Source organism: Coenobita brevimanus, chromosome 91 (assembly GCF_032717465.1).
Source record: "Coenobita brevimanus isolate Jiangsu-jjx chromosome 91, ASM3271746v2, whole genome shotgun sequence".
Lineage (NCBI taxonomy): Eukaryota > Metazoa > Arthropoda > Malacostraca > Decapoda > Coenobitidae > Coenobita > Coenobita brevimanus.
The window spans coordinates 16,658,115-16,685,220 of NC_137044.1; the positions used below are offsets into that span (position 1 = coordinate 16,658,115).

The 27,106-nt window shown below is 41.3% G+C and overlaps 1 protein-coding gene and 1 pseudogene across 1 annotated transcript in view; one reads left to right on the forward strand and one right to left on the reverse strand.

Annotated features, from left to right (window-relative positions):
* The window catches only part of LOC145411800 (F-box only protein 9), a 91,218-nt gene extending 71,841 nt beyond the window's left edge, over positions 1 to 19,377 (forward strand). Inside the window, exons 8-10 of the mRNA XM_080281743.1 lie at positions 7,389 to 7,485; positions 17,216 to 17,359; positions 18,501 to 19,377. Coding sequence (XP_080137869.1) covers positions 7,389 to 7,485; positions 17,216 to 17,359; positions 18,501 to 18,695 — 436 coding nt within the window. The 3' untranslated portion in view covers positions 18,696 to 19,377. The remainder of the gene's footprint in view (positions 1 to 7,388; positions 7,486 to 17,215; positions 17,360 to 18,500) is intronic.
* A 5,084-nt stretch (positions 19,378 to 24,461) lies between these two features.
* On the reverse strand, positions 24,462 to 24,580 carry LOC145412029 (5S ribosomal RNA; annotated as a pseudogene).
* Positions 24,581 to 27,106: the final 2,526 nt, after the last annotated feature.

Below are 27,106 nucleotides of genomic sequence, written 5' to 3' on the forward strand. Positions count from 1 at the left end.
ACCTTTTAGCCTCTTCAAAGGTGGTATCACCGCCTGAATTCTCGCCATAGTCAGAGGCCTCGCCAGATCTCAACCTCACACTCTCTGCCACTCCTCTGGTGCCCACTCCAGCACCCTTGGATGAGATAGAGCCTGGGGTGGTGGAGCCGGAATAATCTGTTTGTGAGCCATTTGCCACCAGACCATGCAGAATTAAGTGCATGGTACTGTATGATGTACTACTCTACCCTCCACTGATGCCAACACTAGGTGAGTATAGTATTATGAGTATATTATATACTGTAATACTGTATTATATATACTGTATCAATACTGTATTGTATTTTATGCTTAATTTTAATCTTCTACTTATGGGTAATATTGTAGGAAAGTTTTTAGGATAGAGGGTTGAGACGGATAGTAACACATTATCCGGCTTGGTGCCAATTGGGGGGTACCTACGCAATATCCAGAATGGGGTTGGCTGAATTACATTGGATAATTGAGAGTTTACTGTTTATTATTAGTATTTTCCACATTCCTTGTCTATTGTTTATCCACAGTCATATGCATTCTCTAAATCTACGAAGGCAGCGTATAACTTCTTTCCCTTGTCTAGAAACTTTTCCGCTAAACACCTTAGGATGAATATCTGAGCTACACAGCCTCCTCCCTTCTTGAAATCTCCCTGTTCTTATCCAACTAATTCCTCTGTTATTTCCCTAACTCTGTCATTAAGTATCATACCATATAGCTACTTTTCTTATTACACTACGAAGACAAATTCCTCCATGATTATCACACACTTCATTTTCCACTTTTCCTTTGTATAGGGGATTAATTATATCCGACATCCAATCCTCCAAGACTCTACCTACCTCCCAGGCCAATCTGCACATCGTCCATATCCATTCTACTACTATCTCTCCCCTGTGCTTCAGCATGTGGTGCATGGGGGCATCCTTCATCCACTCACTCAGTGTAGGTGCTACTCCAGGGTGACTACAATGAGTGACAAGCCTAATGATTTCCTGTAAGCCTGGAAATCATTTAACATGCTGGGTGGTAACCATATAACCAACCCAAACATGTTCCAAATATGTCAACAAGTGGATTAATGGAGGCAGTTTGGTGGATGGTTAGTGCCCCACCCCAGAAAACTAAAAAGACAAACAAAATGCCTCAGAGTCTAGTATGAGTTCAGATAATACATTCATTTTATATTTGAGCCACAAATGCAACCAGCCTTTCCATTCATATTAGTACTTTTCTCCTTTTCCTGAATGTGGATAGTAAATTAGTGTGGCTGATATTTTCAAGGAAACCTATAGTAATCGTATAACCGTAATAAGAGTTTTCTTTCCATACAGTACTTAAAATATGGGGACATATTCAGTTGACTTAACATCATGCAGACAGTTTATTAACCCTTTAACCGCAGGTGTCATTCCTGAATGACATCGACAAAACTGGACCAAACCGCGGGTGTCATTCTGGAATGTTCGTGAATATTTTGAACACCGTGCGTTTTTCCTGTGCGCAAATTGTCTCACGCAAGAGTAGCTGTCGAGTTCTTTCACACCAGCCATCCACACCTCCCTCCTCCCACCCCGAGGGGGCCCCCCCCCACCCCTGCCCTGACACGCATCAGTCAGTATCTGTCCAGCTCTGTGCGTGATAATGGCGCTCCGTCCCGACTCATCATCGCTCGCTTCCTCCTCGCAAATGATTAGTGCTAGTGTGCCTTCGACCTCTACACTGGTGAAGGAACTGCCGACAGTGAGGCAGAAGAGGTTGAGCACTCCAGAAATTAGAACAGAGCTGGACAAAACTGTAAGTACAACTCTGGATTGTGGCAGTGAGAGTGATACACTTACAGCAAGTAGTGACGATTTTGCAGTGATTGGTGGTGAACCTTTTAGCATTGACGGTGACAGTGATGAAAGTGAGCGTGTAGTTTCCCGCCCACCACCCCCAACTTACTCTGGGAAAGGGAAGGCGCCTATGGGGAAAATTGGTGTTGCACGTGGGAAGGGAGTGAAGCGCAGACTTACATCTCCTACACCAGGCCCTAGCAAGCATTTCTCACCACTTTCCCGTTCCCCTAGCCCGATTGCCCTCACATCATCTTCATCTTCTGCCGTGCCCTCTCCTCAGTCTACATCATCTGAGGAATATGAATTCCCAGAGCCTGCACAGCGAGGGAAGGCAGGCCGTGCAGGCAGGGTAAGCAGGGCAGGCCGGCCTAGAACAAAGGGGATGCGTGGCAGTTGGAGGGCAAAGCTGGGCGGTAAGCGAGGTGATAAGCTGGGAAGAAAGGGTCAAATTTCACCTCGCACCAGGTCAGTAACCCCCCCGCCTGCCCCCCACTCAGCTCCCTCACCCTCGCCACCCCCCCACTCACCATCCCCGCACTCACCCCCCTCCCGCTCGCCTCCTGCCTCACCCATTGCCTCCACCTCAGCTCCTTCTCATGGGGAAACGAGTGCAATGCGACCTGCCACTTCCACTGAACCACGCACAGGGAAAGTTGATGCATTTGTTTGGTCTGACGGTGCAGATTTTCAGCCACACAATCCGCCATTTGATATGACAAATGCTGGAATACAGCCTGCCTTTCAATGCAACGCAGGAGATGATTTTGTAGACTACTTCCTGGCCTTCATGGATGACGAAATCGTGCAGCATGTCAGCAATGAGACCAATAGGTATGCAGCTCAGTGTGCAGCAGAAGGGCTGGGACCTATTGGCTCACCAAAGCAAGTGTCGTGGTTGCCTGTCGGGATCAGAGAGCTGTATGTGTTCTTTTGCACTGATGTTCTTGATGCCCCATATCAAGAGACATGAGTTGGAGGAATACTGGCTCGTGGATGACATTACTTCTATCCCAACATTCGGGAAGTATATGTCACGGGATCGGTTCCTACAGCTGCTAGGATACCTGCACTTCGCTGACAATGGAAACCCGTCCCAAACTGACCCTTTGTGGAAAATGAGGGATTTTCTCAACAGGATTAGGGATCGATTTATGCGATTTTTCCGTCCTATGCAGAAAGGCGTCATAGACGAATCCCTGGTATTGTTCAGAGGATGTCTCAAATTCATGCAGTACATCCCCAGCAAACGCCACCGCTTTGGGATAAAGTTCTTTGTGCTGTGTGACTGTGAGACGGGGTATATCCTTGATTTCGTCATCTACTCTGCAAGCACAATGGACGTGAACAGGAAAGACCCCCTTGGCTTCTCTGGCTCCGTTGTAAAAGTGCTGATGGAGAGGTATTTTGGTGGGAATCATGTGCTGTACACAGACAATTATTACACAGCACCGAAACTCTCCAAATACCTGGCTGAACACGGCATTGGCACTGTTGGCACTGTATGGAGCTATAGGAAAGAGTGGCCAAGTTTCCCAGAAGCATCATCCTCATCCAAGGGAGATGTGCACCTGAAGAAGTCAGACAAGCTTCTTGCGATCAGGTGGCATGACAAGAAGGTCGTGAATATGATCAGCACCATCCACAAGGGGGAATTGCAGAGAACTGGGAAGGTCAGCTACAGGACGGGAGAGCCAATCATGAAGCCTGATGCCGTCACTGATTACAATGTGAACATGAGACTTGTTGATAAGTCTGATATGATGACTTGCGAAATAGACTGTCTCAGGAGAAACACCTGATGGTACAGGAAGGCTTGCCTGCACATGCTCGATATGTGCATGCTCAACGCCTTCATCCTCTACAAGACACAAGTCGGGGGCATAAGGCAACCATCCCTGAGACAGTTCTCCAAGACTGTCGTGCAGCAGCTGCTTGCACGATTTGGTCAGGTGACGGCATTGATCCCGAGGCGACACTCTGACACACAACCTGACCGTCTTGAGTGCCACAATTACATGAGCCGGCACCAGCTTGTGAAATTGCCTCTTACCGCAGGTGGCAGGTTGTCACTGGGCCGCTGCAGAGTACAGTATGTCATAACACCACACGGAGGCCTTGGATGAGAAAAATGAGTACACACCAGTGCCAGGAATGCCAAGTCGCTGTCTGTGTGACTCCGTGCTTTGCCGAGTACCACTCTCTGAGTAAATACTGAAAGTGACAGTGATATACAGTGATGTGACAGTGACGTGCTTTACCAATAATTGTATAATGGATAATGTAGTAATAAGGGATATTTTGCCTAGAAAAAAATGTAAATATTGGCCAGTATAATAAGTGATATTGTAATAAGAGAATCTGCGGCACTTGTGTAATTCTGCGGCACTTGTGTAATTCTGTGATGCGACAGTGACGCAATATAGTAATAAGTGCAGTGTAAATATAATGTATATTGCCCAGATTATATGTAAAATAATATTAGAAGTTAGAAATAATGAAAACATCGCCGCTAACCAAACGTCAGTAAGCGGGTGAAGCCGCAGTGAAGTGCGGGCAATTACAGTGCCTTTTACCTACCTCAGTGAACACAGAGTGGGTGTTTATCGTATGTGCAGTGTTCATGTGTGTTTATATTACTATTATCAGAGAGTGGTTGGCATTTGGTACTGGTGTGTGGGGCGTAAAATAGTGATTTTACACCCCTCACTTCTAACGGCACTGCCCGTCCTGTGAAAGTTAACAAAGTCATGAAACCTACATCAATGGAAAGCTGAAGGTTAGTACTTTCTAATGGTACCTTATTTTTTTCTCTAGCTTTATTCTGTGCAGAGTTATTAAGGTTTAAAGGTTTGTTTACATTTGGCTGAAACCCCCGCGGGAGAGGACAGTCAGGCCAAAACAATGCCCGTGGTTAAAGGGTGAAGCAGTTCCCTTGTGTCACCATAAACAAAAGGGTTTCCATGATTTTGTCATGAACAGTAACATTTCAAACACCATATTGATGTCTTGGGAACATGTACCCATGAACTGTAACATTTCAAACACCATATTGATGTCTTGGGAACAAGTAGCACAGGCTTGTCTACCTTCTGTAATCCTGTACTATCTTTCTACATTGTGCACTTTTTTTTTTTTTTTTTTTTTTTTTTTTTTTTTAAAGCATTGCATTTAACATTATGTTGCCTGCCTTTTGGTGGCCATTATTAAAGATTATAATTCAAAATTAGTGAAGTATAAAAGGAGAAACACATTAGTGCACAGCCAGTGTGAAACTAACTCAGGGACCCACATGTTACCACGTATCAGTTGTTATAGGGTCATTCCAAGCCAATGTCAACTTTTCAACCAAAGATAAAATTTTCTTTATTGTCAGTACGTAATGCACCAAACAAAAGGCGGAAGCTTCTACCATTCATACCTGAAAACATTTTAAATAATGGCCAGTGGAAACAGTAACAATTCACAATAAAAAAAACACCATATTGTAACATATTGTATGTCAGCATAAGTTAGCTTTTTTTTTTTTTTTTTTTTTTTTTTTTTTTTTTTTTTAAATGCAAGAGAGAAAGAACCAAAGCCCTGGAGTCCACAAGATTGTTTCTTCCAAGAAACAACAAAAACAAGATAACAGAGAGCCAAATTCAAGATCCGGTGATTTTGAGATGCCTGGACACACTGCTTTTGAAAGACTAGAGGTCATAGGTAGTAGGAACTGCAGACAGAGGAAGACATTTTGAGAATATACATGAAGAACTGGTAGCAACAGTTAACTCTTGCATTAGAGAGTTAGACAGAAAACAGATGAGAGTTTGTTGCAAGATGGGTGCCACGTGCCTGCCATAGGCAGGAGCAGTGACCATTGAAGTAGTAATGGAACAGAAATAAAGATGCAACAGTGTGGCAAAGAGATAGAGGTTGAAGGGAGCCAGTAAGAGGAGAGTTAAAGTGATGTAAAGCCTTTGATTCTATCTTACTGAGAAGAGCTGTATGTGGTGAGCCACCGCACGCATGAGAGTTGCCCTATACACAGGGGTCAATAAAACCCATGTATAAAGTCAATAGCTGTGCAAGAATAAAGAAGGCACAGAGTAGGCTTAGCACACCCGTTCCCTTGGAACCAGATTTTACAAGAGAGGTAATATGATCTTTCCAAGATAAATCCTAAGAGAGTGAAACCTCAAGTATACTTAATGATGATGCAGGATTGAGTTGGATAGTGTTAAAAATTAGAGGATGTTCCTGTGGAAGATTTTGATGGGTTGAAAGATGTAAGAACTGTTTTTGATGCATTAAAAACAGCAAGGTTACTTTACCCCAGTCAGAGATATGAGCCAAGTCAGACATTAGGTGTGCCAATGCCTCGTTCCTTGTTTGTTGAAGTAATTGCTGATATGGACGCTGCAAGAAGCAAATGGAAGGTGAAGGGTGTGGTCATTAACATGTGAGCGTATAGGGTTAGATGTATAGCATAGAAGGTCATTGATGAATAGAGGGATGAGAGTTGGTGATAGGACAGAGCCCTGAGGAGCACTAAAGTCCCAAAAGGATTGCCAAAAGTCTGAAAGGAAGGTGAGTAGGTTGCCAGTAGAGCATCCCTGATGGAACCAATACTGGCAGTCAGAGAGAAGGTTATTATAGGATAGGTGCTTCAAAATATTTTTTTTACGAAAAGATTCAGAATCTTCAGAAATACAGGATGTTAAAGCCATTAGGCAATAGTTAGAGGGCTATTAATGGTCACCCTTCTTCGGGACAGGCTGAATGAGAGCAAACTTCCAACAAGAGGGAAAGGTACAAGTTGAAAAAGTGAATGACTTTACTTAGGCAGGGTGTAAGCACAGAAGCACAGTTTTAGAGAACAACAGGAAGGACCCATTCAGGCCCATATGTCTTGCTAGTATTAAGGCCAGTGAGCCCAGAGTATGTCAGTGAAGAACTTTTAATCTCAGTCATGAAGAAGTTAGAAGGGGGAGGAGATAGAAGAACAGTACCAGAATCATCTAAGGTGGGACTGGAGGAGGAAGTCTGAGCTAAGAGTTCTGCCTTTTCAGTAGAAGAAACTGCTACGGAGCCATCAGAATGGAAAAAAAAAAAGAGAAGGAGGATGAAGTAAAGTTGTTAAAAAGGTTTCTGGCAAGGTTCCAGGAGCAGGAAGGATTTGAGCCATAGAGTTCATGTAGTACGAATGAAATTATTCTCAGCAGAGAAAGAGAAAAAAAATTACAGCATGATTCTGGGCAGAAACATAAGAGATTAGATTCAGAAGGGGGGGGAAGGGGAGGGTGATTGGCACCAGTTCCTTTTTTAGGCTTTTCTTTGTTGTGGAAGGAATTAGAACAAGTGTAAACCAAGGTTTTCATGCATTAGTCAGAGAATATGAGAAAGGGATGTATGCACGAGGCACACTCATATGGCTCTCAGCCATGGAAATGGTAATCATTCCAGGGTAAATCAATGAAGCACTGCGTAAAGAATCTGAGCAGCTATAAATGTGGTTGTGAATAACCATGATTTTGTTAATATTGTCCCCAGATTCTTCACCGATGGAATAGTGAGCATGCTGACCACTGCTGATGAACCACAAACCATAGTATCACAGCTTAGATCTAAGGAGATGAAGAATTCACAGGTATGTTACTTGAATTTTTCATTTTCTTCTCTTTTCCATTTTTTAAAGCATACTGTACTTCCCCCCCCAGAATTATACTGAGCATTAGCCACGCATTGTATGTGTAACTTTCACAGTCCACCTTGTCAGCAACAACTACAAAATATCTGAAGTTCTCATATGCACAGAATTAATTACCGACACACAGAAAACCACGATGAGCTGATCAGCTAATCTTTGTTGGGGTTGTGACATCAACCCAAGTTCCTGTAAACATGTACACATAGCAGTGCCTCATCCTTGACCACCTCACTTTCATCACATACTGTCTGACTTTCATAGGTCTGTGTTATGGAATCAATGAGAACACCTTCTGGGGTATCTGCCACAGGAAGAAAAACATTTGAGCCTGTCTTCGGCATAACATCAATTTCCTTGGAGTTATTTGTAGGAAGCAAGCAACCAATCACACCCATGTGACCTATCCACCCAGAAGGACCTAGTAAGAGGGCAGGGGGATGACGGCATTAGACAGGAAAATAGAATGCATATTAATGATCACATGTTTATATTGTTTGAGTTTACCTACAGAATAAACCTTGTGTTTCTTTTCCTCCATGTCTTTCAGTATATTTCTGTAATAGATAAATTATACCATTGCATGAAGATGTATGACTAACAGTAATACATTATTGTATTATATTTACCTGTAGACAATTAATGTGGAAAGTATTAAGAATGTATGGAGTAAACGGGAAGTTGCTGAGTGTCGCAAAGAGTATGTACAAGGGTGCAAAGGCTGCAGTGTGTGTGGACAACGAACTGTGAATTTTTCTGTTTGATGGTTGGATTGAAACAGGGATGTGTCATGTCTCCATGGTTGTTCAGTCTGCATATGGATGGTGTTATAATAAAAGAGATACAAGGAAGGGCAGTGGATGTTGGAGCAGCCGTAATGAGAGGGGGCAGTGTCTGGAAATTCCCTGTACTGTTGTTTGCAGATGATATTGTGTTGTTAAGTGAAGATGAAAGGGAGCTGCAAGGCTTGGTGAATGAGTTTGGGAGAGTGTGTAAGAAACGGAATCTAAAGGTAAATGCAGGGAGGAGTAAAGTTATGGTGTTCTAGAGAAATGAAGTCACTGAGTGTACAAGGAGGTTGGATGAGGAATAAATGGAAAATGTGAGTGCATTTAAGGACTTGGGTAGTGTGATGAGTAAGGATGGAAGTTTAGAGGGTAAAGTGCTTGAAAGGGTACAACAAGGAAGAAAGGTTGCTGGCTCTTTGAAAGCAGTGATAAGGAACAGGGAAGTGAGCAAGGAAGTAAAAAAGTCACTGCATGACATTATTGTGATACCAAATCTAATGTATGGAAGTGAGTCTCAGACCTTGCTGGAGGGACACAAGTCAAGTGAGAGCAGTGGAAATAAGTTATTTGAGAGGAGCCTGTGGAGTCATATGGAGAGACAGACTGACAAATGAGGAGGTGAAGGAGCATTGTGGTGTGGATATGGATGTGGTAGAAAGTGTTGGGAAAAGTCCATTGAGGTGGTTTGGCCACATGGAGAGGATGGAGAACGAGAGACTGACGAGGAGAGTGTATGTGAGTAAGGTGGAGGGGGGGAGAGGGAGGGGGAGGCCAAGGATGAGGTGGAGGGATGGAGTGAAGAGGTATATGAGAGAGGGGGGTGTGAGCTGGGGGCAGGGCAGTGAAATGGCGGGGGACAGGGCGACATGGAGGCAATTTGTTGATGGGATTAAGGGATCTGGCAATAGACAGATAGATAGATAGGCAGTTAATAAATGTGAGAAAAGCAAGGCTTGTGAGTAGGAATTATTTATTTAGGAAACAATGCTATTGTAATGTTTAGTCACCATGGGAAGCACCGAACGTGTACTGCCCAAGGCACTGAGATGGTGTGGTTAGTTGACAGGGATTTTCACTGTATATTTCCTTCCCTCTCTCCCATGTACACAGAGGTTGGGGGAATAAAGTAACACTGTAGGGTGATGAATTTTGAGGTAATGATAGTAGAAAATTTAATTTAAAAATAAATTACTAAAACAAAAAAATTAGTAAGTGGAAATGATATAGACATACTGTAGACTTTAAGTACAAGTAAATGGTATATGGTAGGGAAATTTGATATTTTATAGTATTTAATGATGACTGCACTTGATAAGAGGTGCGAATAAAACAGGTTTGATTGAGCTGAAATACAATTCAAATGTCCTTAACGAATAGTTATTACAGTCTTCTAGGGCAGTTAACTTGAAAGTGATATGAGGTGTATTTGATCAGTGCTGTGACCACTGGCCTCCTCTATGTAAAGCAAATAATCAAATCAGTTTTACTGATTATTTAATTATTGAATTGCTTACACAGCACTTGACCGTAACATTGTCATATATGTACCGTACAATAATGTATACGGTATTGTTTCAAATACAGTACTGGTAATACCTCGATATACGATACCCCTGGATGCGATAACCCGGCTTAACAAAGGGGGTAGAAATACCACCATACCCCGCCTAACAATGGCCAAACCCCAGTTTAACAATGGGTTTTGATTTTTTTAACCAATTTTGATGATATTTCGGACTAAAATTGTATGTTTAGGTTGATGTATAAACTGTTTTTAGACTTAGATTAATGTGTTTTAGCCATAGGTGGGGTGAACGTTGTCATTTTGGGGTACTATTTACTAAGCTTGATTTTTTCCTGACATATTTGATGATTTTCATATTTTATTTTTTGGTTTTAGTGAGTTATTTACAGGTGTTAGGCTTAGGTTAGCTTCCTTGACAGCTGTTAGGCCATTTAGATTGGCTTTAAACTTGTTTTTGGGCTCATTGGGTGAGTTTTGGGCTTGGTTTGGGGGGCTACCCAAGGCTGGTAAACACTCCACATTGCTTTACATGTTAAAAGTACCCCGATGTATGATACCCTGCCTAACAATCGGGTTTTACCTATCCAGTTACATCGTTAAACCAGGGTATGCCTGTATATCGTAGTCTATCTATCTATCTATTGCCAGATGCCATAATCCCATAAGGGGTGGCCATTTGACTCTGAGTTATTTGTTTTACAGGGAGGGGCACTAACCCTCCACCAACCCACTTGCTGACATGTAGGGAGCACGTATGGTTTGGTTATATGGTTACCATCCAGCATTGTAAATGGTTCTTGGCTTACAGGAAACCATTTGGCTTGTCACTCAATGTAAAGCCACCTGTAAAGGAAAGAAAAGCAATAAGAAGTGACAGGAAAGATGGGAGAAATAGGAAGAGAGGAGGGCAGGCACGAAAAAGAATAATAAAAGCTAAGGAAGACGTAGGCAGCACTACATCAAGTGAATGGATTCGACCCTAGGCTGAGTACCGTATCTGTAAAGGAAATATCCAGTTGAGAGGTATAAGATGGTTCTATGCTTTTCTACAAATTACTGTAATATAACATATACACTTAAATTACATTGCAGAGGTATAATCCTTAGGTTATTAATCAGTGTGTGGTGGGAAAGAATATTTTGAATGGAAAATCACTGCTGACTATTGAACTCCTTCCATCCTGCTCTAGAAAAGCAAATAATTTGAGAGGTTCGAGTAACAGACTCGGAAGAAGAAAATGTGGCCTCCAAATATGAAAACCAGTGTTATCATTGCATAGTATACAGAGAGATATGATCTGATACACATAGGTTTATGATAAATCTCTAACAAAGTATGTTCTGGACTGCATTAACTCCTGATCATTTGACTGATTTGTACTTCCTTTGGATACATCCCAGTTTGTGTGTGTATGTGGGTATGCACCATGCAATGTTAGCATAACCACATAGCATCAAGTACTTCAGCCTAGGGTGATTTTATATATATATATATATATACAGTGAGTCCTTGATATGCGACAGGGATAGGGACCAAAAAAAACTTTCGTAATTCAAAATTTTGTATATCGGAACTACTTTCCCCATTGAAATATACATATAAATGGGGGGATGCATCCCAGGACTGCCTTGGACCCCCACCTAAACTTCACCCCCCCCCCTCCCATTAAGAAGTAAGCAATACCTGTATACAATTGTAGAGAGGGAGGTGGCCATATTCTTGTACATCTCCTTTTTCTTCGTCACAGTCCCAATGGTGGAAACAGCAAGGCCTAAAGCACACCTAATCTCCGAGACTCCCTGCCCCTCCTCATGGGGTCTTATAATTTCCAATTTCCCCTCCAGAATTAGAGTACGGTGCTGCTGCTTCTTTGCAGCGGGCTCCCCCAGTGCTGGAGATGGTGCAGGGTGCTTGGGAGGCATGGCGAAACAATACGAAAAGGTGAAGGGCTGCGAAAATATCCTCACGTACAGCGAGGCCCTGAGGAGAGGAGGGACGTGGACTCAACTAAGAAGCGCGCGAAAATTTGTTTACCAGAGAGGGGTTAGTTCGTTTTCTCTTGGCAAGCGAGTGTGGCGCTATGCACCGGGCCCATTTTGAATTTTTCATACAATATTCCATTAACCCCGTCATAGCTGCCGGCCTTGAACAACACTTCACTGTTTCGGTGTCAATGACGTTGAGTTAGGGCGTTATAAAAAACTGCGAACAATTACGGGAAGGGAACGAAGGTCACTGGTGTGTGTACATGACCCTGCTGTACCATCCCATCAGTCAGGCGTTCTCTTCACTCCAGATGTATTCACCGATGTTCAACATGCTTACGTTAAATGCGCCCTAATTTTGAGTAAGTTTCTTTCAGCAAGAGAACATAATTTACCACCCTCAAAATAGTCAGAAAGTATAGAAGACAAACTAGAGGAATATGAACTGAATTGGTAAGGTCTTTAGGCTGTATGCTTACACGAAAGATTATGAGTTTTACAATTTTAAGAGACGATATGGAACAAAAATGTTTGCTAATCAGAAGAAAATTACTCTTTCATCCCACATGTTCTCATAGGTTAGCATTCAGTTCCACATTCTTCATTCGGTATCACCCTTCCCAATATATTTCGGAACGACTGAGCACAGTTATTTCTGCTCCTTAGAGTTAGTGTACATTTACTGCTCATTCTTTTGTTTGTTCTTATGTGTATGTGTGAAAGAGAGAGGACTGATACAGACAATAATGTATTCCACTATCACTTTCATAGCTGCTGGCCCTGAACGCCTTACTGTACTGGTGTCAGTGACGTTGAGTTAGGGTGAGTTATAAAAAATTGCGAGCAATTATGGGAAGGGAATGAGAGTCACTGGTGTGTTTACACGACCCTACTCTACCACCTCAAGCAATCTGGCGTTCACAGTTCACTTCGTCCCAGATGTTTTCGGCCAATGTATACATGCTGTTGTAACACGCATCCTAATTTTATTAATTCTTACACGAATCATAGCAAATCACAGGATGGGTTGGGGGGGGGGGGGAAGACCAGGTGTGCCAGACGAGTCTTTTCACATATGTAAGAAAAAGAAATTGATTTTAGAACTTTGAAAAAATGGTCCCAAGTCCGACCACGGGAGCATGCAATTATCTGAACCCGCAGCCATTGAGGGGGCTAAACATACGTTTTACTTTAAGCAGTAAAAGCACCTTACCAAGTCAGTTCTTCCTGATAGTCTATTATGTTTTTCAGATTATTTCTGATTTGGTAAATACAGTAAATGTTTCATATTAAATCTGTTTCCCCATCATTTTTAGCTGTTCTGGTGTGACAACTCTTGTTTATTTCGTTAACATAAATGGCGGAAAGGACTGTTCTTCCCTAAGTGTTTAACTAAACCTGGCCTAACCAAGCTTATCTGTACCTAATAATTATAACCTAACCTAACCTCCAGTTGGGAAATTGGGAAACGATATCCACCTTTGAGCACGTTGAGTTTCTTCCACTGCGCTGGAAACGATTGTAGGGGAAAGTGACGATAATAATGGGGAGGAAATTTTTCAGCAAGAAAAAGTAATTTGCCAAACCAAAAGTTGTCAGAAAATTACAGAAACAAGCTGGAAGATTATGAATTGAATTGGTAAGGTCTTTCTGCGGCTTCAAGTGTACAGTGAAAGACACAAGTATCTTCCCAAAGTCTGATGAATATAGTATGGAAAAATCGAATAATCTGAAACACGTACTAGTAGAAACAGGGTTTTCATTGTATTTTGCTTGGTGTAAATTTTCTTCAGACTGAACTGGGAAGATAATTGTGTCTTTCATTGTACATTTACCGGTAAATAAATCAGTCTGACTACTGTATTTCCAATTTCCTCTCAAGAGTGAGAGTACGATGCTGTTTCTTCTTTGCACCTGGTTCCTCGGATGCTGGAGATGATGCAGGGCGCTGGGAAGGCATGGTGAAAACACAAAAAGACAAAGAACAGCAAAAAACAGCGTAACCTACAGCAAAGCTGAGAGGAGAGGATGGACGTGACTCGACTTGGAAGCACGCGAAAATGTGTTTACCAGAGAGGGGTTTGTTCGTTTTCTCGCCGCATGCGAGCGCAGCGCTGTGCAGCGAGCCCATTTTGAATTTTTTATATTTCCTCTCCTATCGTTTTTCGTACCGAGACAGATACTTTCGTATCGTGGAATTTGTCCTCCATTTATCGCTTTCGTACCATCTAAAATTCATACTTCGAGTTTTCGTATTTCAAGGACTCACCGTATATATAAGAGAGAAGTGGAGGAACGATTGGGCAAATATGAATTGGAGCAGATGGGAGACGTGGAAGGTGTGTGTAAGATATTTACAGAAGAAATACGTGCAGAATGTGATGTGGTGTGTGGAAGGAAGAGAAGACGGAGGGGGGTGCAAGGAACAGCGTGGTGGACTGAAGAGGTGAAACAGGCTGTGGCACAAAAGAAGAAAGCATACAATGAATGGATGAGAAATAGGGGCGTGAAAGAAGTTGAGAGGCGGAAGAGAGAGTTATATGTGGAAAGAAAGAGAGAGGTGAAAAGATTAGTAAGAGAGAGTAAGAAGAGAGTGGATGAGGAATTTGGAAGGAATTTGAGTGTAAAGTGGAGGGACTGTAAGAAAATGTTCTGGAGAGAAGTGAAAAAAGTAAGACAGAGTGGAAGTGAAGTTAGCAGGGGAGTGAAAGATAAAAATGGTAGATTACTAGTGGAGAAGGGAGAAAAAGTGAGCAGATGGAGAGAACACTTTAAGGAATTGTTGAACGTAGAGGATGGAAGTAATGCGAGTATAAGTGGCTGGGGAATGGCTGGGAGGAGGAGGGAGGTGAGAAGACAGGAAGAAATCAGTAGGATAGAAGTTGTGGAAGCAATGAAGAAAGTTAAATCAGGGAAAGCCCCAGGAATTGATGGAGTGTGTGGTGAAATGCTGAAGCATGGGGGAGAGATAGTAGTAGAATGGATGTGGAAGATGTGCAGATTGGCCTGGGAGGAAGGTAGAGTCCCGGAGGATTGGAAGTCAGGTATAATTATTCCCTTGTACAAAGGAAAAGGGGAAAAAGAAGTGTGTGGTAATCATAGGGGCATTTGTCTTCTTAGTATAATAGGAAAAGTGTATGGTAGGATATTTATAGACAGAGTTAGAGAAAGAACAGAGAAATTAGTTGGAGAAGAACAGGGAGGCTTTAGGAAGGGAAGAGGTTGTGTAGATCAGATATTCATTCTTAGATCTTTAGTGGAAAAGTTTCTAGAGAAGGGAAAGAAGTTGTATGCGGCTTTCATGGATTTGGAGAAAGCATATGACAGGGTGGATAGACAAGGATTGTGGAAAGTGTTAAGAATATATGGAGTAGATGGGAAGTTGTTGAATGCTGTGAAGAGTATGTACGATGGTGCAAAGGCTCCAGTGCGTGTGGATGGTGAACTAAGTGAATTTTTCTCTTTGCAAGTTGGTTTGAAACAGGGATGTGTCATGTCTCCATGGTTGTTCAATCTGTACATGGATGGGGTAATAAAAGAGGTACAAGGTAGGGTAGTGGATGTTGGAGTGGCCCTGGTGAGAGAGGATAGTGTTTGGAAACTCCCTGTACTGTTGTTTGCAGATGATACTGTGTTGTTGAGTGAAGACGAAGGGGAGCTGCAAGGCTTGGTGGATGAGTTTGAGAGAGTGTGTAAGAAACGGAACCTAAAGGTGAATGTAGGGAAGAGTAAAGTGATGGTCTTTGAGAGAGGTGAAGTTAGTGAATGTACAGGGAGGTTGGATGGTGAGGAATTGGAAAATGTGAGTAAGTTTAAGTATTTGGGTAGTGTGATGAGTAAGGATGGAGGTTTGGAGGGTGAAGTGCTTGAAAGGGTACAGCAGGGAAGAAGGGTTGCTGGTTCCATGAAAGCAGTGATAAGAAACAGGGAAGTGAGCATGGAAGTGAAAAAGTTACTACATGACAGTATTGTGATACCGACTCTAACGTACGGAAGTGAAGCTTGGACATTGTTGGAAGGACACAAGCCAAGAGTGAGAGCAGTGGAAATGAGTTATTTAAGAGGAGCCTGTGGAGTCACGTGGAGAGACAGGCTGACGAATGAGGATGTAAAGGAGCGTTGTGGTGTGGATGTGGATGTGATAGGAAGCGTTATGAGGAACACACTGAGGTGGTTTGGCCATGTGGAGAGGATGGAGGGTGAAAGACTAACGAAGAGAGTGTATGTGAGTGAGGTGGAGGGGGGAAGAGGGAGGGGGAGGCCGAGGATGAGATGGAGGGATGGGGTGGAGAGGTATATGAGAGAGGGGGGTGTGAGTTGGGAGCAGGGCAGTGAAATGGCGGGGGACAGGGCGACTTGGAGGCGATTTGTTTGTGGCCACCCCAAACGGGATTGAGGCATCTGGCAATAGATAGATAGATAGATATATATATATATATATATATATATAGTCAAAACAGCTGCTTAAGTACTGTACAAGTTGTGCAGCATTGTGTTTACAGCTTCCCGGACATTTTGTAATTCCTAGCCACGAACAGAGGAAGTCTGTCTATCTATCTATTGCCAGACACCATAATCCCGTAAGGAGTGGCCATTTGACTTTGAGTTATTTGTTTTATGGGGAGGGGCACTAACCCTCCACCAACCCACTTGTTGACATGTAGGGATCACATATGGTTTGGTTATATGGTTACCACCCAGTGTTGTAAATGGTTTCTTGGCTTAGAAGTGCTAGTGCTAAGTTATTTGTTTTACGGGGAGGGGCACTAACCCTCCACCAACCCACTTGTTGACACGTAGGGAGCACGTATGGTTTGGTTATATTGTTACCACCCAGTGTTGTAAATGGTTTCTTGGCTTAGAAGTGCTAGTGCTAAATTGGTCACTAAGAGACTTCTTTGAAGCACCTCTTTTATTTCCTTAATAATTCAACTGTTCTTTGTTATGCTTATGAATGAATATTTCCTGTTGGCAGTTTCACAACCAATAAGGGTTGCACTTTCCCTTGAAGACAGTGTAAAGAAGCTAATAAGAGCATTTAGTGGTGAAGTTGTCAAAGCATGTACCTTTGGCGATGATGATCTCCCGAATACTATAACACTATGTAGTGACAGGTATGTGAACTACAAACTGAGCCAGGACTCACATGAAAACACAGGCAACTTCGGTATAACAGTAAGACTTTCCCCTTCTTCCCCCCCCCCCTTTTTTTTTTTTTTATCTACCTGAATTTTTTACTCAAACAAATGAAAGAATATGCCCAGGTAGACCATAAAAGTAGCCAGATGTGGGTAAAGTTGGTTCCTGGTTAGCCAGATAATAGGTCGAGTTCCGGTTCCTGTAATCCTAACTCTTTGTCTTCTTCCCTTAATAGGTACTGCAGGGCCACTACCGCATTCACGGCTCCATGGTGTCCATAGTGCTAAAACGACGGACGAGGGAGAGGATGTATAACAGGAGAAAGGGACGGAGATACATCGGGGGAACAACAGATGTGGCGGAAACCATCTTTCAGATAGTAAGTTATTAGTGACCCAATATGGTTATTTTTCCACTAATTTGGGTTTCCATTACCCACCAATGTAACGTTTTTAGAGGGAAGATACAGTAATAGATATTTAAATGATGAGAATGAAAGGATAGGCAATTTAATTTTTTTTTCTTTAATCCACTGGGGAATTAGCTATGTTGTTTGGTGGGACCTGGAGTGATAATATTGCCCCAGTTTATTCAGTTAATGTGCTGACTCTTGGATCTTGGAGCATATATTCTCAGTTTTTGAGCTGAAAAAGCTAGAGTTTCATACAAAAAGAAAATTGAAAGTGAGCACCAGTGTAATGGTGCAGTAAATTCTTAGTATTCAGTACAGCATCAATATAAGGGTAAGAAAGCAGGATGAAGTGAAAGGAGAGATGCTGGAGGAAAGTTGATTGTATGATGATTTCTTTTTTTGTCAGTGCTGCTGGAGGTACCCTTACATCTGTCTTATGATATCACCCACATGTTTTTAAATGTTAATGAGAATATCCTCATCCTTTACTGCCTAGGTCTCACTACTTGGGCAGTAAAGGAAGAGGATATTAGTAGGCCCAAACATACAGAAATAACAGTGATTAGATGACTGTGTAATGTGACCTTGAATGTGTGGCCTGGGGGGGGCTTGGTTTACAATTGAAGAGTTGAGAGGCAGGATGGGACTGGAGTGTATTCGTGTTATCACGAAAAAAGGCTGGTGGACTGCAGAGAAGGTAGCTTGCTGGAATCCACCAAGCTCACATCTAGATGAATCTGAGGCCACAACAACAACAGAAAGCAAGAGGGATAGTACAATAGTAAAAGAGAAAGGAGAGCAACTGAATTACAAAACATTTTTGGAAAAAGTAGCTTGGATACAGTTCATTCATCAACATCTCATTGTGAGTTTCTGCTGAGAGCAAAGGTGTTATAGGCCATGATAGTGATTATGCATTATTCTGTTTTATATTACTGTATTACAGCATCTTTTAGTTTGGCTGGTTACTTTGAGAATTACTCCTTGTCTGTGTACCAGTTATCAGTACTGTGTATAGCTGAATCTCAATTCAGGAGAAAGGTTATTTGTATCAACAGTTGTTTTCCTTAAATTGTTTAGATATTAAGAGAATATCTGAATCCCACAGGAGTTAGAGATCCGGCCTATGAAGAAGCGACCTCACTGGCAGTTGGTATGGCGCAGTTATACTATTGTGTCAATTTACTATGACAGCAAGCAGAATACATCACAGATTGATGTAAATGACACCAGCAAGTTTCCTCCTCTGACCTTCTCGCGTGTCAAGAGCTACACCTGCAGTAGTGAGTTCCCCCTAATATGAGAGTTGACATACTCTCAGTTGTCTCTGAAAAAGTTTTAGGTTATGTTGCCTTAGGTTTGTCTGTAGTAATGTTTAGTCCAAGGCTTCAGTTATCCTACTGCGGTACTAACTTCAAACGTTACCTGGTAATATACAGTACATTATTCGTTTTAAGTCGGATAAGCTTATATGCAAGTGTTTTAGTGCCTACAAGTGCAGTACAACAAACTGAGAAGTGATGTTCTGATTTTTGATGTTACATTATTTTTAATAATTTATATGGAGATGAGGTTTGAGTTTAGGTAGAATTGACTGTTTGCAGCCTTTTTCTTCTTGACAGCATAGAGTATGAAATGTTCATTGACCTCAAATATTATGTCCAAAATAGGACCTGTATACAGAACAACTGTGGTTTTATGAGTACAGCACTTAATACCAGCATAGAAATTTTATCACATATTCAGGTTTGCATTAGTTGTTTCCAACCCTTCATATCACTGAAAGACTTTTAAGATGCTGAATCTGCACAGACTCCCCTCTTCCCAGTAACTTTTGCACATGTATTAAGACTGACTGCAGTCACCATCTGCACACGGTGAAAATATATATAGCCAGCAGTCAGCATCTGCATGCTATGAAAGTATGTAGCTGTGGTTTGAAACATTATTTGTGGTTGTTGCACAAGTTTTAATGTATTATAACAGAAATTTTGATATTTCTGAGCTTTTGTTAACACTAAACTCCTCTACCAAACATATTTTCAGAAATTTTATTCTGGCCAGTGCCAGATGATTTTATTCATCTTAGAAGAGAGACCCATCAGGCCGAAGGTGGTAAAAACAATCTCCATTTACCCCTTCACCCAGTGGATTGTTTTTTTAAATGCCAGGCAGCCATATTAATTCAACTTGGACGTTGTAGGCCATTTGGGTTGAACTTAGTACTGTTACTCACTTTACAGTTTGATTATCCCTGAAACCTGGTGAGGTTCCCTAGTGGCAAGTACTGTAAAAGCATATAATTTTTGCCAGGTAAAATCAGCAAGTCATCAGCCTTGGTTTAAGGGTTAATCAAGACAGTGTATTAACTCTTAGACAGTAGGATCTTCCCAGTGGTGAGTAAATTTGTCTGGTTTTAGTCAGTAGAGTAGATATATGTTACAATTATGCTAATGTTTAAGGGTTAATGGTTGATGTTAATAATTTAACATTGTCAAGGGAAAGAGATTTTGCAGCATTGTAGCAGTGAGCAAGACTTTATTAATGATCTTTCCAATGCACACAGATGCATTTGAGTAGCAGCAGTAAGCTGCCAAGTTGGTGCAGAAGCATGAGATTCCTAAACTTAAACTTGAGTCTTTATTAATGAGCTGATGTTGATTAACCCTGCAGTATGATGGCCCATACATATATTTGTTTTTAGATATAGTATGCTTTTTGGAAGATGCATGTCTGGCAGTTGTATATTTTTGTTTGCAATGAATGTTGTTGCTCATAATTCATTTTTCCTTAAAGATTGGCCCTGTCCTCTTCATAATAGATACATCTTACGTACTTGTTAAAAAAATGGTGATGGTGGTGGTGGTGGTGGTGGTGGTGGTGGGGGGGATCAATAGATACTTTATGGCAAGAATACAAAATAAACTTTCTGACTAATATTTGTGTCATACTTCTTGCCCAGGAAGAAAACAGTTTTCTGGAAAGGGGGGCAGGGGTAAAGATTTAATGAATTTTCATCCAATCCTATGCTGCCCCATTAAAAGCATAGAAGCCCGGGGCTAGGCAAGTTGGTCCCAACATTTAAGATGAGAGTGACCAGCCTCACTCATCCCTGAATGGCATTACATGAGCAATAAACCTCAACAACCCCTTGGATATAAACCTACACAGGTTCAATCCAACTGGAGCATGTTAATTACCCACTAAACCACTAAGCACCATAATTTGTTTACATGATTACCACCCAGTGTAGTAAATGGTTTCCTGGTGTACAGGAAACCATTTGGCTTGTCAATCTGTGTAGTCACCCATAGGCAGAAGGAAGAGGAAAGAGTGAAGGAAAGAAAGACAGAAAAGGGAGTGTAGACTGAAGGAAGAGAAAGAATGAAGGAAAGACAGAAGAGGAAAGAAGGAAGAGAGGAAAGGGCAGACACCCAAAGCAGCACTACATCGAATGAGTGGATGGTATTTTCCAGAGGTTATTTCAGAATGTAGTTACACCTGATAGTTTCTTAACTGATGAAAAACTGGGGAGCACTGTCACATTTAAGTGTAACATGGAAAGAAAAAAAAAAAAGTTTATGTGAGATTGCCTATAACCCATGAGGAGACCCATTTGCCTCCAGGTATCAAGTAACTGAGTCTGATGCAATGGCATAGAAAAAATAAACAGCATAATTTGCTACTCTCAGCCCCATGTTGTGCATTTTTGTATTGTTATTATTATTATTATTATTATTATTATTATTATTATTGTTGTTGTCATTTTCTTTCAGTATTATTATTATTTAGTTAATTTAACATTTTTAAAAGAAAATTCCCAGACACATGTCACTTTTGGTTGTCCCACAGGGTTGATTGAGTATGTATAGTATTTTGTGTAAATTAATTTTCCTGAATGTAATACACTGGGTACTTGGTTGCAGTGAAGCTGACAAGTATGGATTTTGAAGTTGTATAAAAACTGCAAGTTTATGGTGCAACATGGTATATTACATGTCACCAAAGGCGCACCCGGGGGGGGGGGGGGCACTGGGCCCAGGCCTCCCCTTTAGTTCTCTGGATCCTTTAAAAATTTTTATATATTTCAATAACAGCAATATCTGAAAAATTAGCAAGTACAAACAAAGAGTAACACATGAGCCAGCAGCTCCCTGACACTAAAGCTGCATGTGACCTCCCTGTAATTATCGGATTACCTGACCTCACCTCACTATGCCCTCCCCCCTTTGAAAATTCCTAGGTGCGCCCCTGTATGTTACTTATCATCAGAAGTTTTATGCTTATTAGGATAGATCATTTTGACAGCACTTATGTAGACTGTAGATGATAATACCCACAGCTTGTATGGTACGGTAATCTACTGTACTAACCACGGAAATGTCAGAGATCCCAGACATCATCAACTTCTTACTGTCATTTACTTGAACAAGAGACTTACAGCACCCAAACTTTGGAGCTGTTGTACATATATATTTTGTGTATTTGAGGGAGACTAAAGTTATGTGATGTTAACATTGTGGCCTGGTGGGTTAGAGCTCATACGATCAACCAAGGGGTCAAGTGTTCATTCCCACCCAAAGGTCACTAGTTGACAACAGGAAGGGCATCCAGTCTCAAAGTGCTATGTGTTTAAACAGAATTCCTCTAAATGGGGGCAGTTGCCCCCATTTAGAGGACCCCCCAAAAAGGGGAGTGCATGGCATACCCCTACATTATGAGAGTTCAGAAATGATGAAAAAAATTAATAAACCAGTCAGAATTTTTTGATAAATAAAACCTACCCTGTGTAGCAAGTTCTTATCCAGAGCCAGTCATATGACATCTTTTAAATTATTGGCATCATACCAGATTCTTTATTCGTAAGACGAACAATTTAGACAGCTTGTATTTAGAAAGAAGGGAGGTTACAATCACAGCGTGTACATGCAATTGTGGAGTGCATCCTTGACTGATAGGCCTGGGGGGCTAAAACTGCAAATGAAGAGTTGAGGGGAAGGAAGAGACTTTAATGTATTAGTAGTGTGATGAGAAGAGGTAGACTGAGATAGTTTGGGCATATGGAGAGGATGGAGGATGACACCTAAGTGTGGAGAGTGGAAGGTGTGAATGTTGATGATTGAGTTGCCAGAGACAACCAAAAAAGGCTTGGGATGAGGTCATAGATTGTGACCTCAGGGTTCAGGAGCTTAATAGAGAGGCTACCAGAGATCGAGTAGTGTGCACAGCTACCTTCAGATGACCACAGCTGACAACTGCGAACATGGTGAAGCCTCTTTAAATGGAGCACACAACAAAGCATATGACTATATAGCCAGCCCTGTCAGCAAGCCAGCAGATTCATTTTTAGCTGCATATTTTTCTTATTGATGGAATGTAAAGATTCATCACCATCAGCAGCATTTTTTTTTTTTTTTTTTTTTTTTTTCTTTTGTGGGATGAGGTAGGGCAGAAGTGGCCAGGAAAAGGAAGGAATACAGTAACTAATCAAAAGCTTGCCCAATGAAACAGGCCACACGTTCATCCCCCCGAAATCCTGGCTCCACTTGGTAGGTACACTTGGCCACATGACACTTCATATTTACCTATCTGACAAAGTCAGTTAAAAATGGGTGTCATACATTCCTCTGTACAAAAATTCATCCAGTCAGCTCAGTTTTTTGTCATTTCCCTAGCTCCATCAGCTTTCGTACCTCTCTTTCTCACACACTTGTTCACTGTATCTGTCCACTTTCTTGGCCTACCATACCTCCTCCACCTTCAGATTCACTAGGATATACCCTCTTCACCTTTATTTACACCCTTCTGCCTACATGACCATGTCATCTAAGCACTCTCTCTTCAACTCTGGTATTCACATACAGTAATCCCTCTACTATCCGATGTAATAGAGCTAAAGGCATGTCCGGAAAGTGGGCCTGTCCGGAAAGTGGGCCCCTGGCTCCTGGACTGGTACTTAAGGACCCTAACCCAGCCTAACTTTGAAAGCCACCTAAATAACTCCCTACCTGACATGCACAGCACCTATTTAAACCTATTTAAGACCCTATTCACACCAATAATGGACATAAAGCATGAAATAAATGAAAAGGAACCAAAGAATGAGGAATTAGAAGTGACTGTACCACAGCCAGGGTACTTACAGCACGTCTGTGGCCGCCATCTCTGAGGCTTTGGCAGTGGTGAAAATGCTCTTTAAGCACGTACAGTACTCCAGTGTTGTGCTGCACTTAATTCTTTGCACTGTGAGGTATAATTGTTTAACAGTGCACATTGTTCCTAACTGCATCACGCATTTCAACCGCCAATTTGCACTCCACAGTTGATCCTTTGCACTCTAAGTTCTAATTTCTTAACACTGCACAACACTGTAAATTCCCGTGTGATCTTGTGGCGAGGTATTGCAGTTTATTCACTGTTTATTCACAAAAAACGAGGACATGTGGCTTCCATTGCAATAAGCATCTACTTATCATCGAAGTTAGGCAGTAACTGTTGATGACGGGGAAACAGAGTTGCCAGATCGCAACGGCCACATTACCAAACTCCTCAATTTTCATTACTAAATTTAACTTTTCATTACCAAACTCATAAAGCAAGCATTTATTCTTCACTAATTATATATACAAGTGGAAATATATGTAATCACTCTCCTTATAATTAACAGCATGTTGATTATTTTCACGCTATGTAGGCTAGATTAATCAGAGAGAGCAAACAATCCACCATCTCCATCCTGTGTATCCTCATACATGTGAAAAATCCGTTTGGTAATGCATTATTCTGATTCATTACCAAACGAATTTTTCATTACCAAATTGGCCCATATTTGGTAATGAAAAATACCAAATGGCAACCCTGCGAGGGGAGGGGGCAGGGGAGCGGAAGGAAGGGGTGAAGGGGCCATGGTGTAAACCAGCTGTTTGGTGCCGCGCAGCAATTTCAAATTCATTCATTCATTCATTGCCAGACGCCATGTATCCCAAACGGGGTGGCCAAGGGCTTAGAGTTAATTGTTTTTACAGGGAGGGGCACTAATCCTCTACCAACCCCACTTGACACGTAGGGATGCCAACAGCATCTGGTGTTCCCAGGCGGTCACCCATCCAAGTACTAACCAGACCCAACGTTGCTTAACTTCGCTGATAGGATGGGAAGCGGTGTACTCAACGTGGTATGGGAAAAAATTCGGATTTTTTTTTTTTTTTTTTTCTTGGTGGGGTGGGGGGGTCCCAAGGTCCAGGCCCAGGCCCAGGCCCACAATATCCAGTAAGTGGGGTGTCCAGAAAGTGGGCGTCCGGAAAGTACGGGGATTACTGTACTTCCTTACTCTGCATCTTTCATGAACCACATTATTCCTCATCCACTCTCTGCACTCCACCCACACATTCCACAACAGCCCCATCTCCACTACTCTTAATTTTGACTTTTCATCTTCATGCCACACCATAGTTTCACACCTGTATGTTGGAGTGGGCATTAACACTCCTTCATTCAAGCCTCTTGCAGCTACCACACTGAGATCTCTGGCTCTTACTAAGACCTTCATAGCACCAGCCACGTTCCTTCTTCCTTGTGCCATTCTACTTTCCACTTCTTTTGCACATTTACCTCTTTTTTACCTCTCCACCCAGGTACTCTCTCACTAATTACTCAGTATTTACAAATACAGGTATCTAGTAAATCTGAAAAGTAAAATGATAAAGAGATACATTGAAGCTAAGTTGGTCATGTGAGGAGGAGGAGGAGGAGAGGGACTGATGATGGTGATTCTGATCAAGGATGATGATGACAGGGAAGTGGAGGAAATGGGCCCTAAGCCAAAGGATATTTTGCTCAGTATCTAGAGTTTCTTCTTTGATGAATGGCAGAAGCAGCAGTTTAAGTTATACTGTACATTAATAGTGACACTTGGTGGCCAAGTTATAGGATACTGATTGAATGTCATGTCTCAGCAGAATGGTTTGAATCCTCTGGAAAAGGTTGGAGCTTATATCATGTACAGTGCTGCCAGGGATGTAGCATCTTGCATCAACCTTTTTCATGGGCTCTTACATCCCAGCTGGGGTGACATGAACTGGATGTTTACATCTTAACCCTTCATAAACTGATAGTGTCTGTACATGATACAAGTTATCTGGTTGTAAATCCTTGGCCAAAACCAATACAGCACATGATGTCAAAATATTATCTAATTGTAAATCGTTAACAAAAACCAGTACTACACGTCATAATAAAAGCACAATTATTTACTGACCTTTTCCAATTTGAATCCTGTTTAAAAATCTTTGGATGAGCTCTGATTACAGTAGTCACTGAAAGAGAGAGGAAAAATTTCTGTTGATAAATATGTATCAGAAGTTATTAAGTGATGATACATGAGCTTTAACTTTACACATATATTATATACATATATATATATATATATATATATATATATATATATACCGTAACCTCTCAAATAACGCGAGGGTTAGGTTCCTGGAGAGGTCGCGTTAGTTAAAAACGCATTTTTTAAACATAATTTTCCCATAAGAAACAATGGTATTATTGAGGGTTACGTTCCTGGACTCTGGGAAAGTCTACCCATTTGGGGAGATATGCTACTCTAAACTTAAGAGCAACAATATTATTTTGAAGGAAAATCCACGAAAAAAACAAAAACAGTATATCTGGGGAGAAATAAACAGCATTTAAGCCCTAGTTGGGACAAAGCATTGTTTACTTCTCCCCAAATACATACTGTTTTCGTTTTTTACATGGATCTTCTTTCAATTCTGCTTCATTCACGGCATTGTGAAAGTTCCTTAACGTTATTTATGCATTAGTAGGTCATAAAAACACTACATTAAAAGCAACATTTTCATTACAGTAAGTAGTTCACAAACAATAACAACACACAGTCTCACTTCATCTATGCATCACTCGTCATCTGCTGCTGTCCCTCCTCACCTTGCTAACCCACCTCCCGCCGCTCCCCACCCTAAATTTGTTATCCCTCCTCGCTCTGCTGTCCTTCCTCTTCCTCTGACTCCCGTGCTACTGGTGATGAAGATGCCTCCCTTAGGTTTTCTGTCTTCTGCATAAAGAACTGCTCTATCTTGGTCTGAGTGGTTTTCTTCTTTCTGTTCTGCAGCATCAAGTTGTAACAATTTAGATCTGCCATCACTTTCCTGGCCAAATTTTGTCCGAAAATGAGCCAAATTGCTCAGAATGGGGCCAAACTTCATTTTCGAATATTATAGTATGAATAAAACCAGTTTAAGCAACAGACAAATAAAAAATTGTATTTATGCATAAACTGCCACACACGGTCTATCAGCTCGGGCCTGTCCAAGGCGCATGCGGCTAATTTGAAACCATCACGTATGTGTGAAGTCGCGTTAAATCGAGAAAACCTTGTTAGTTAAACATATCTCCTTAAATATTTGCTCGAGTTAAAAATGCGCTTTTTAAACTTGTGTTAGCTGAGAGGTTACTGTACATACATATATATATATATATATATATATATATATATATATATATATATATATATATATATATATATATATATATATATATATATATATATATATTTTATATATATATATATATATATATATATATCTATATATTTTTATATATATATATATATATATATATATATATATATTCACACACACACACACACACACACACACACACACACACACACACACAGGCATATATAAA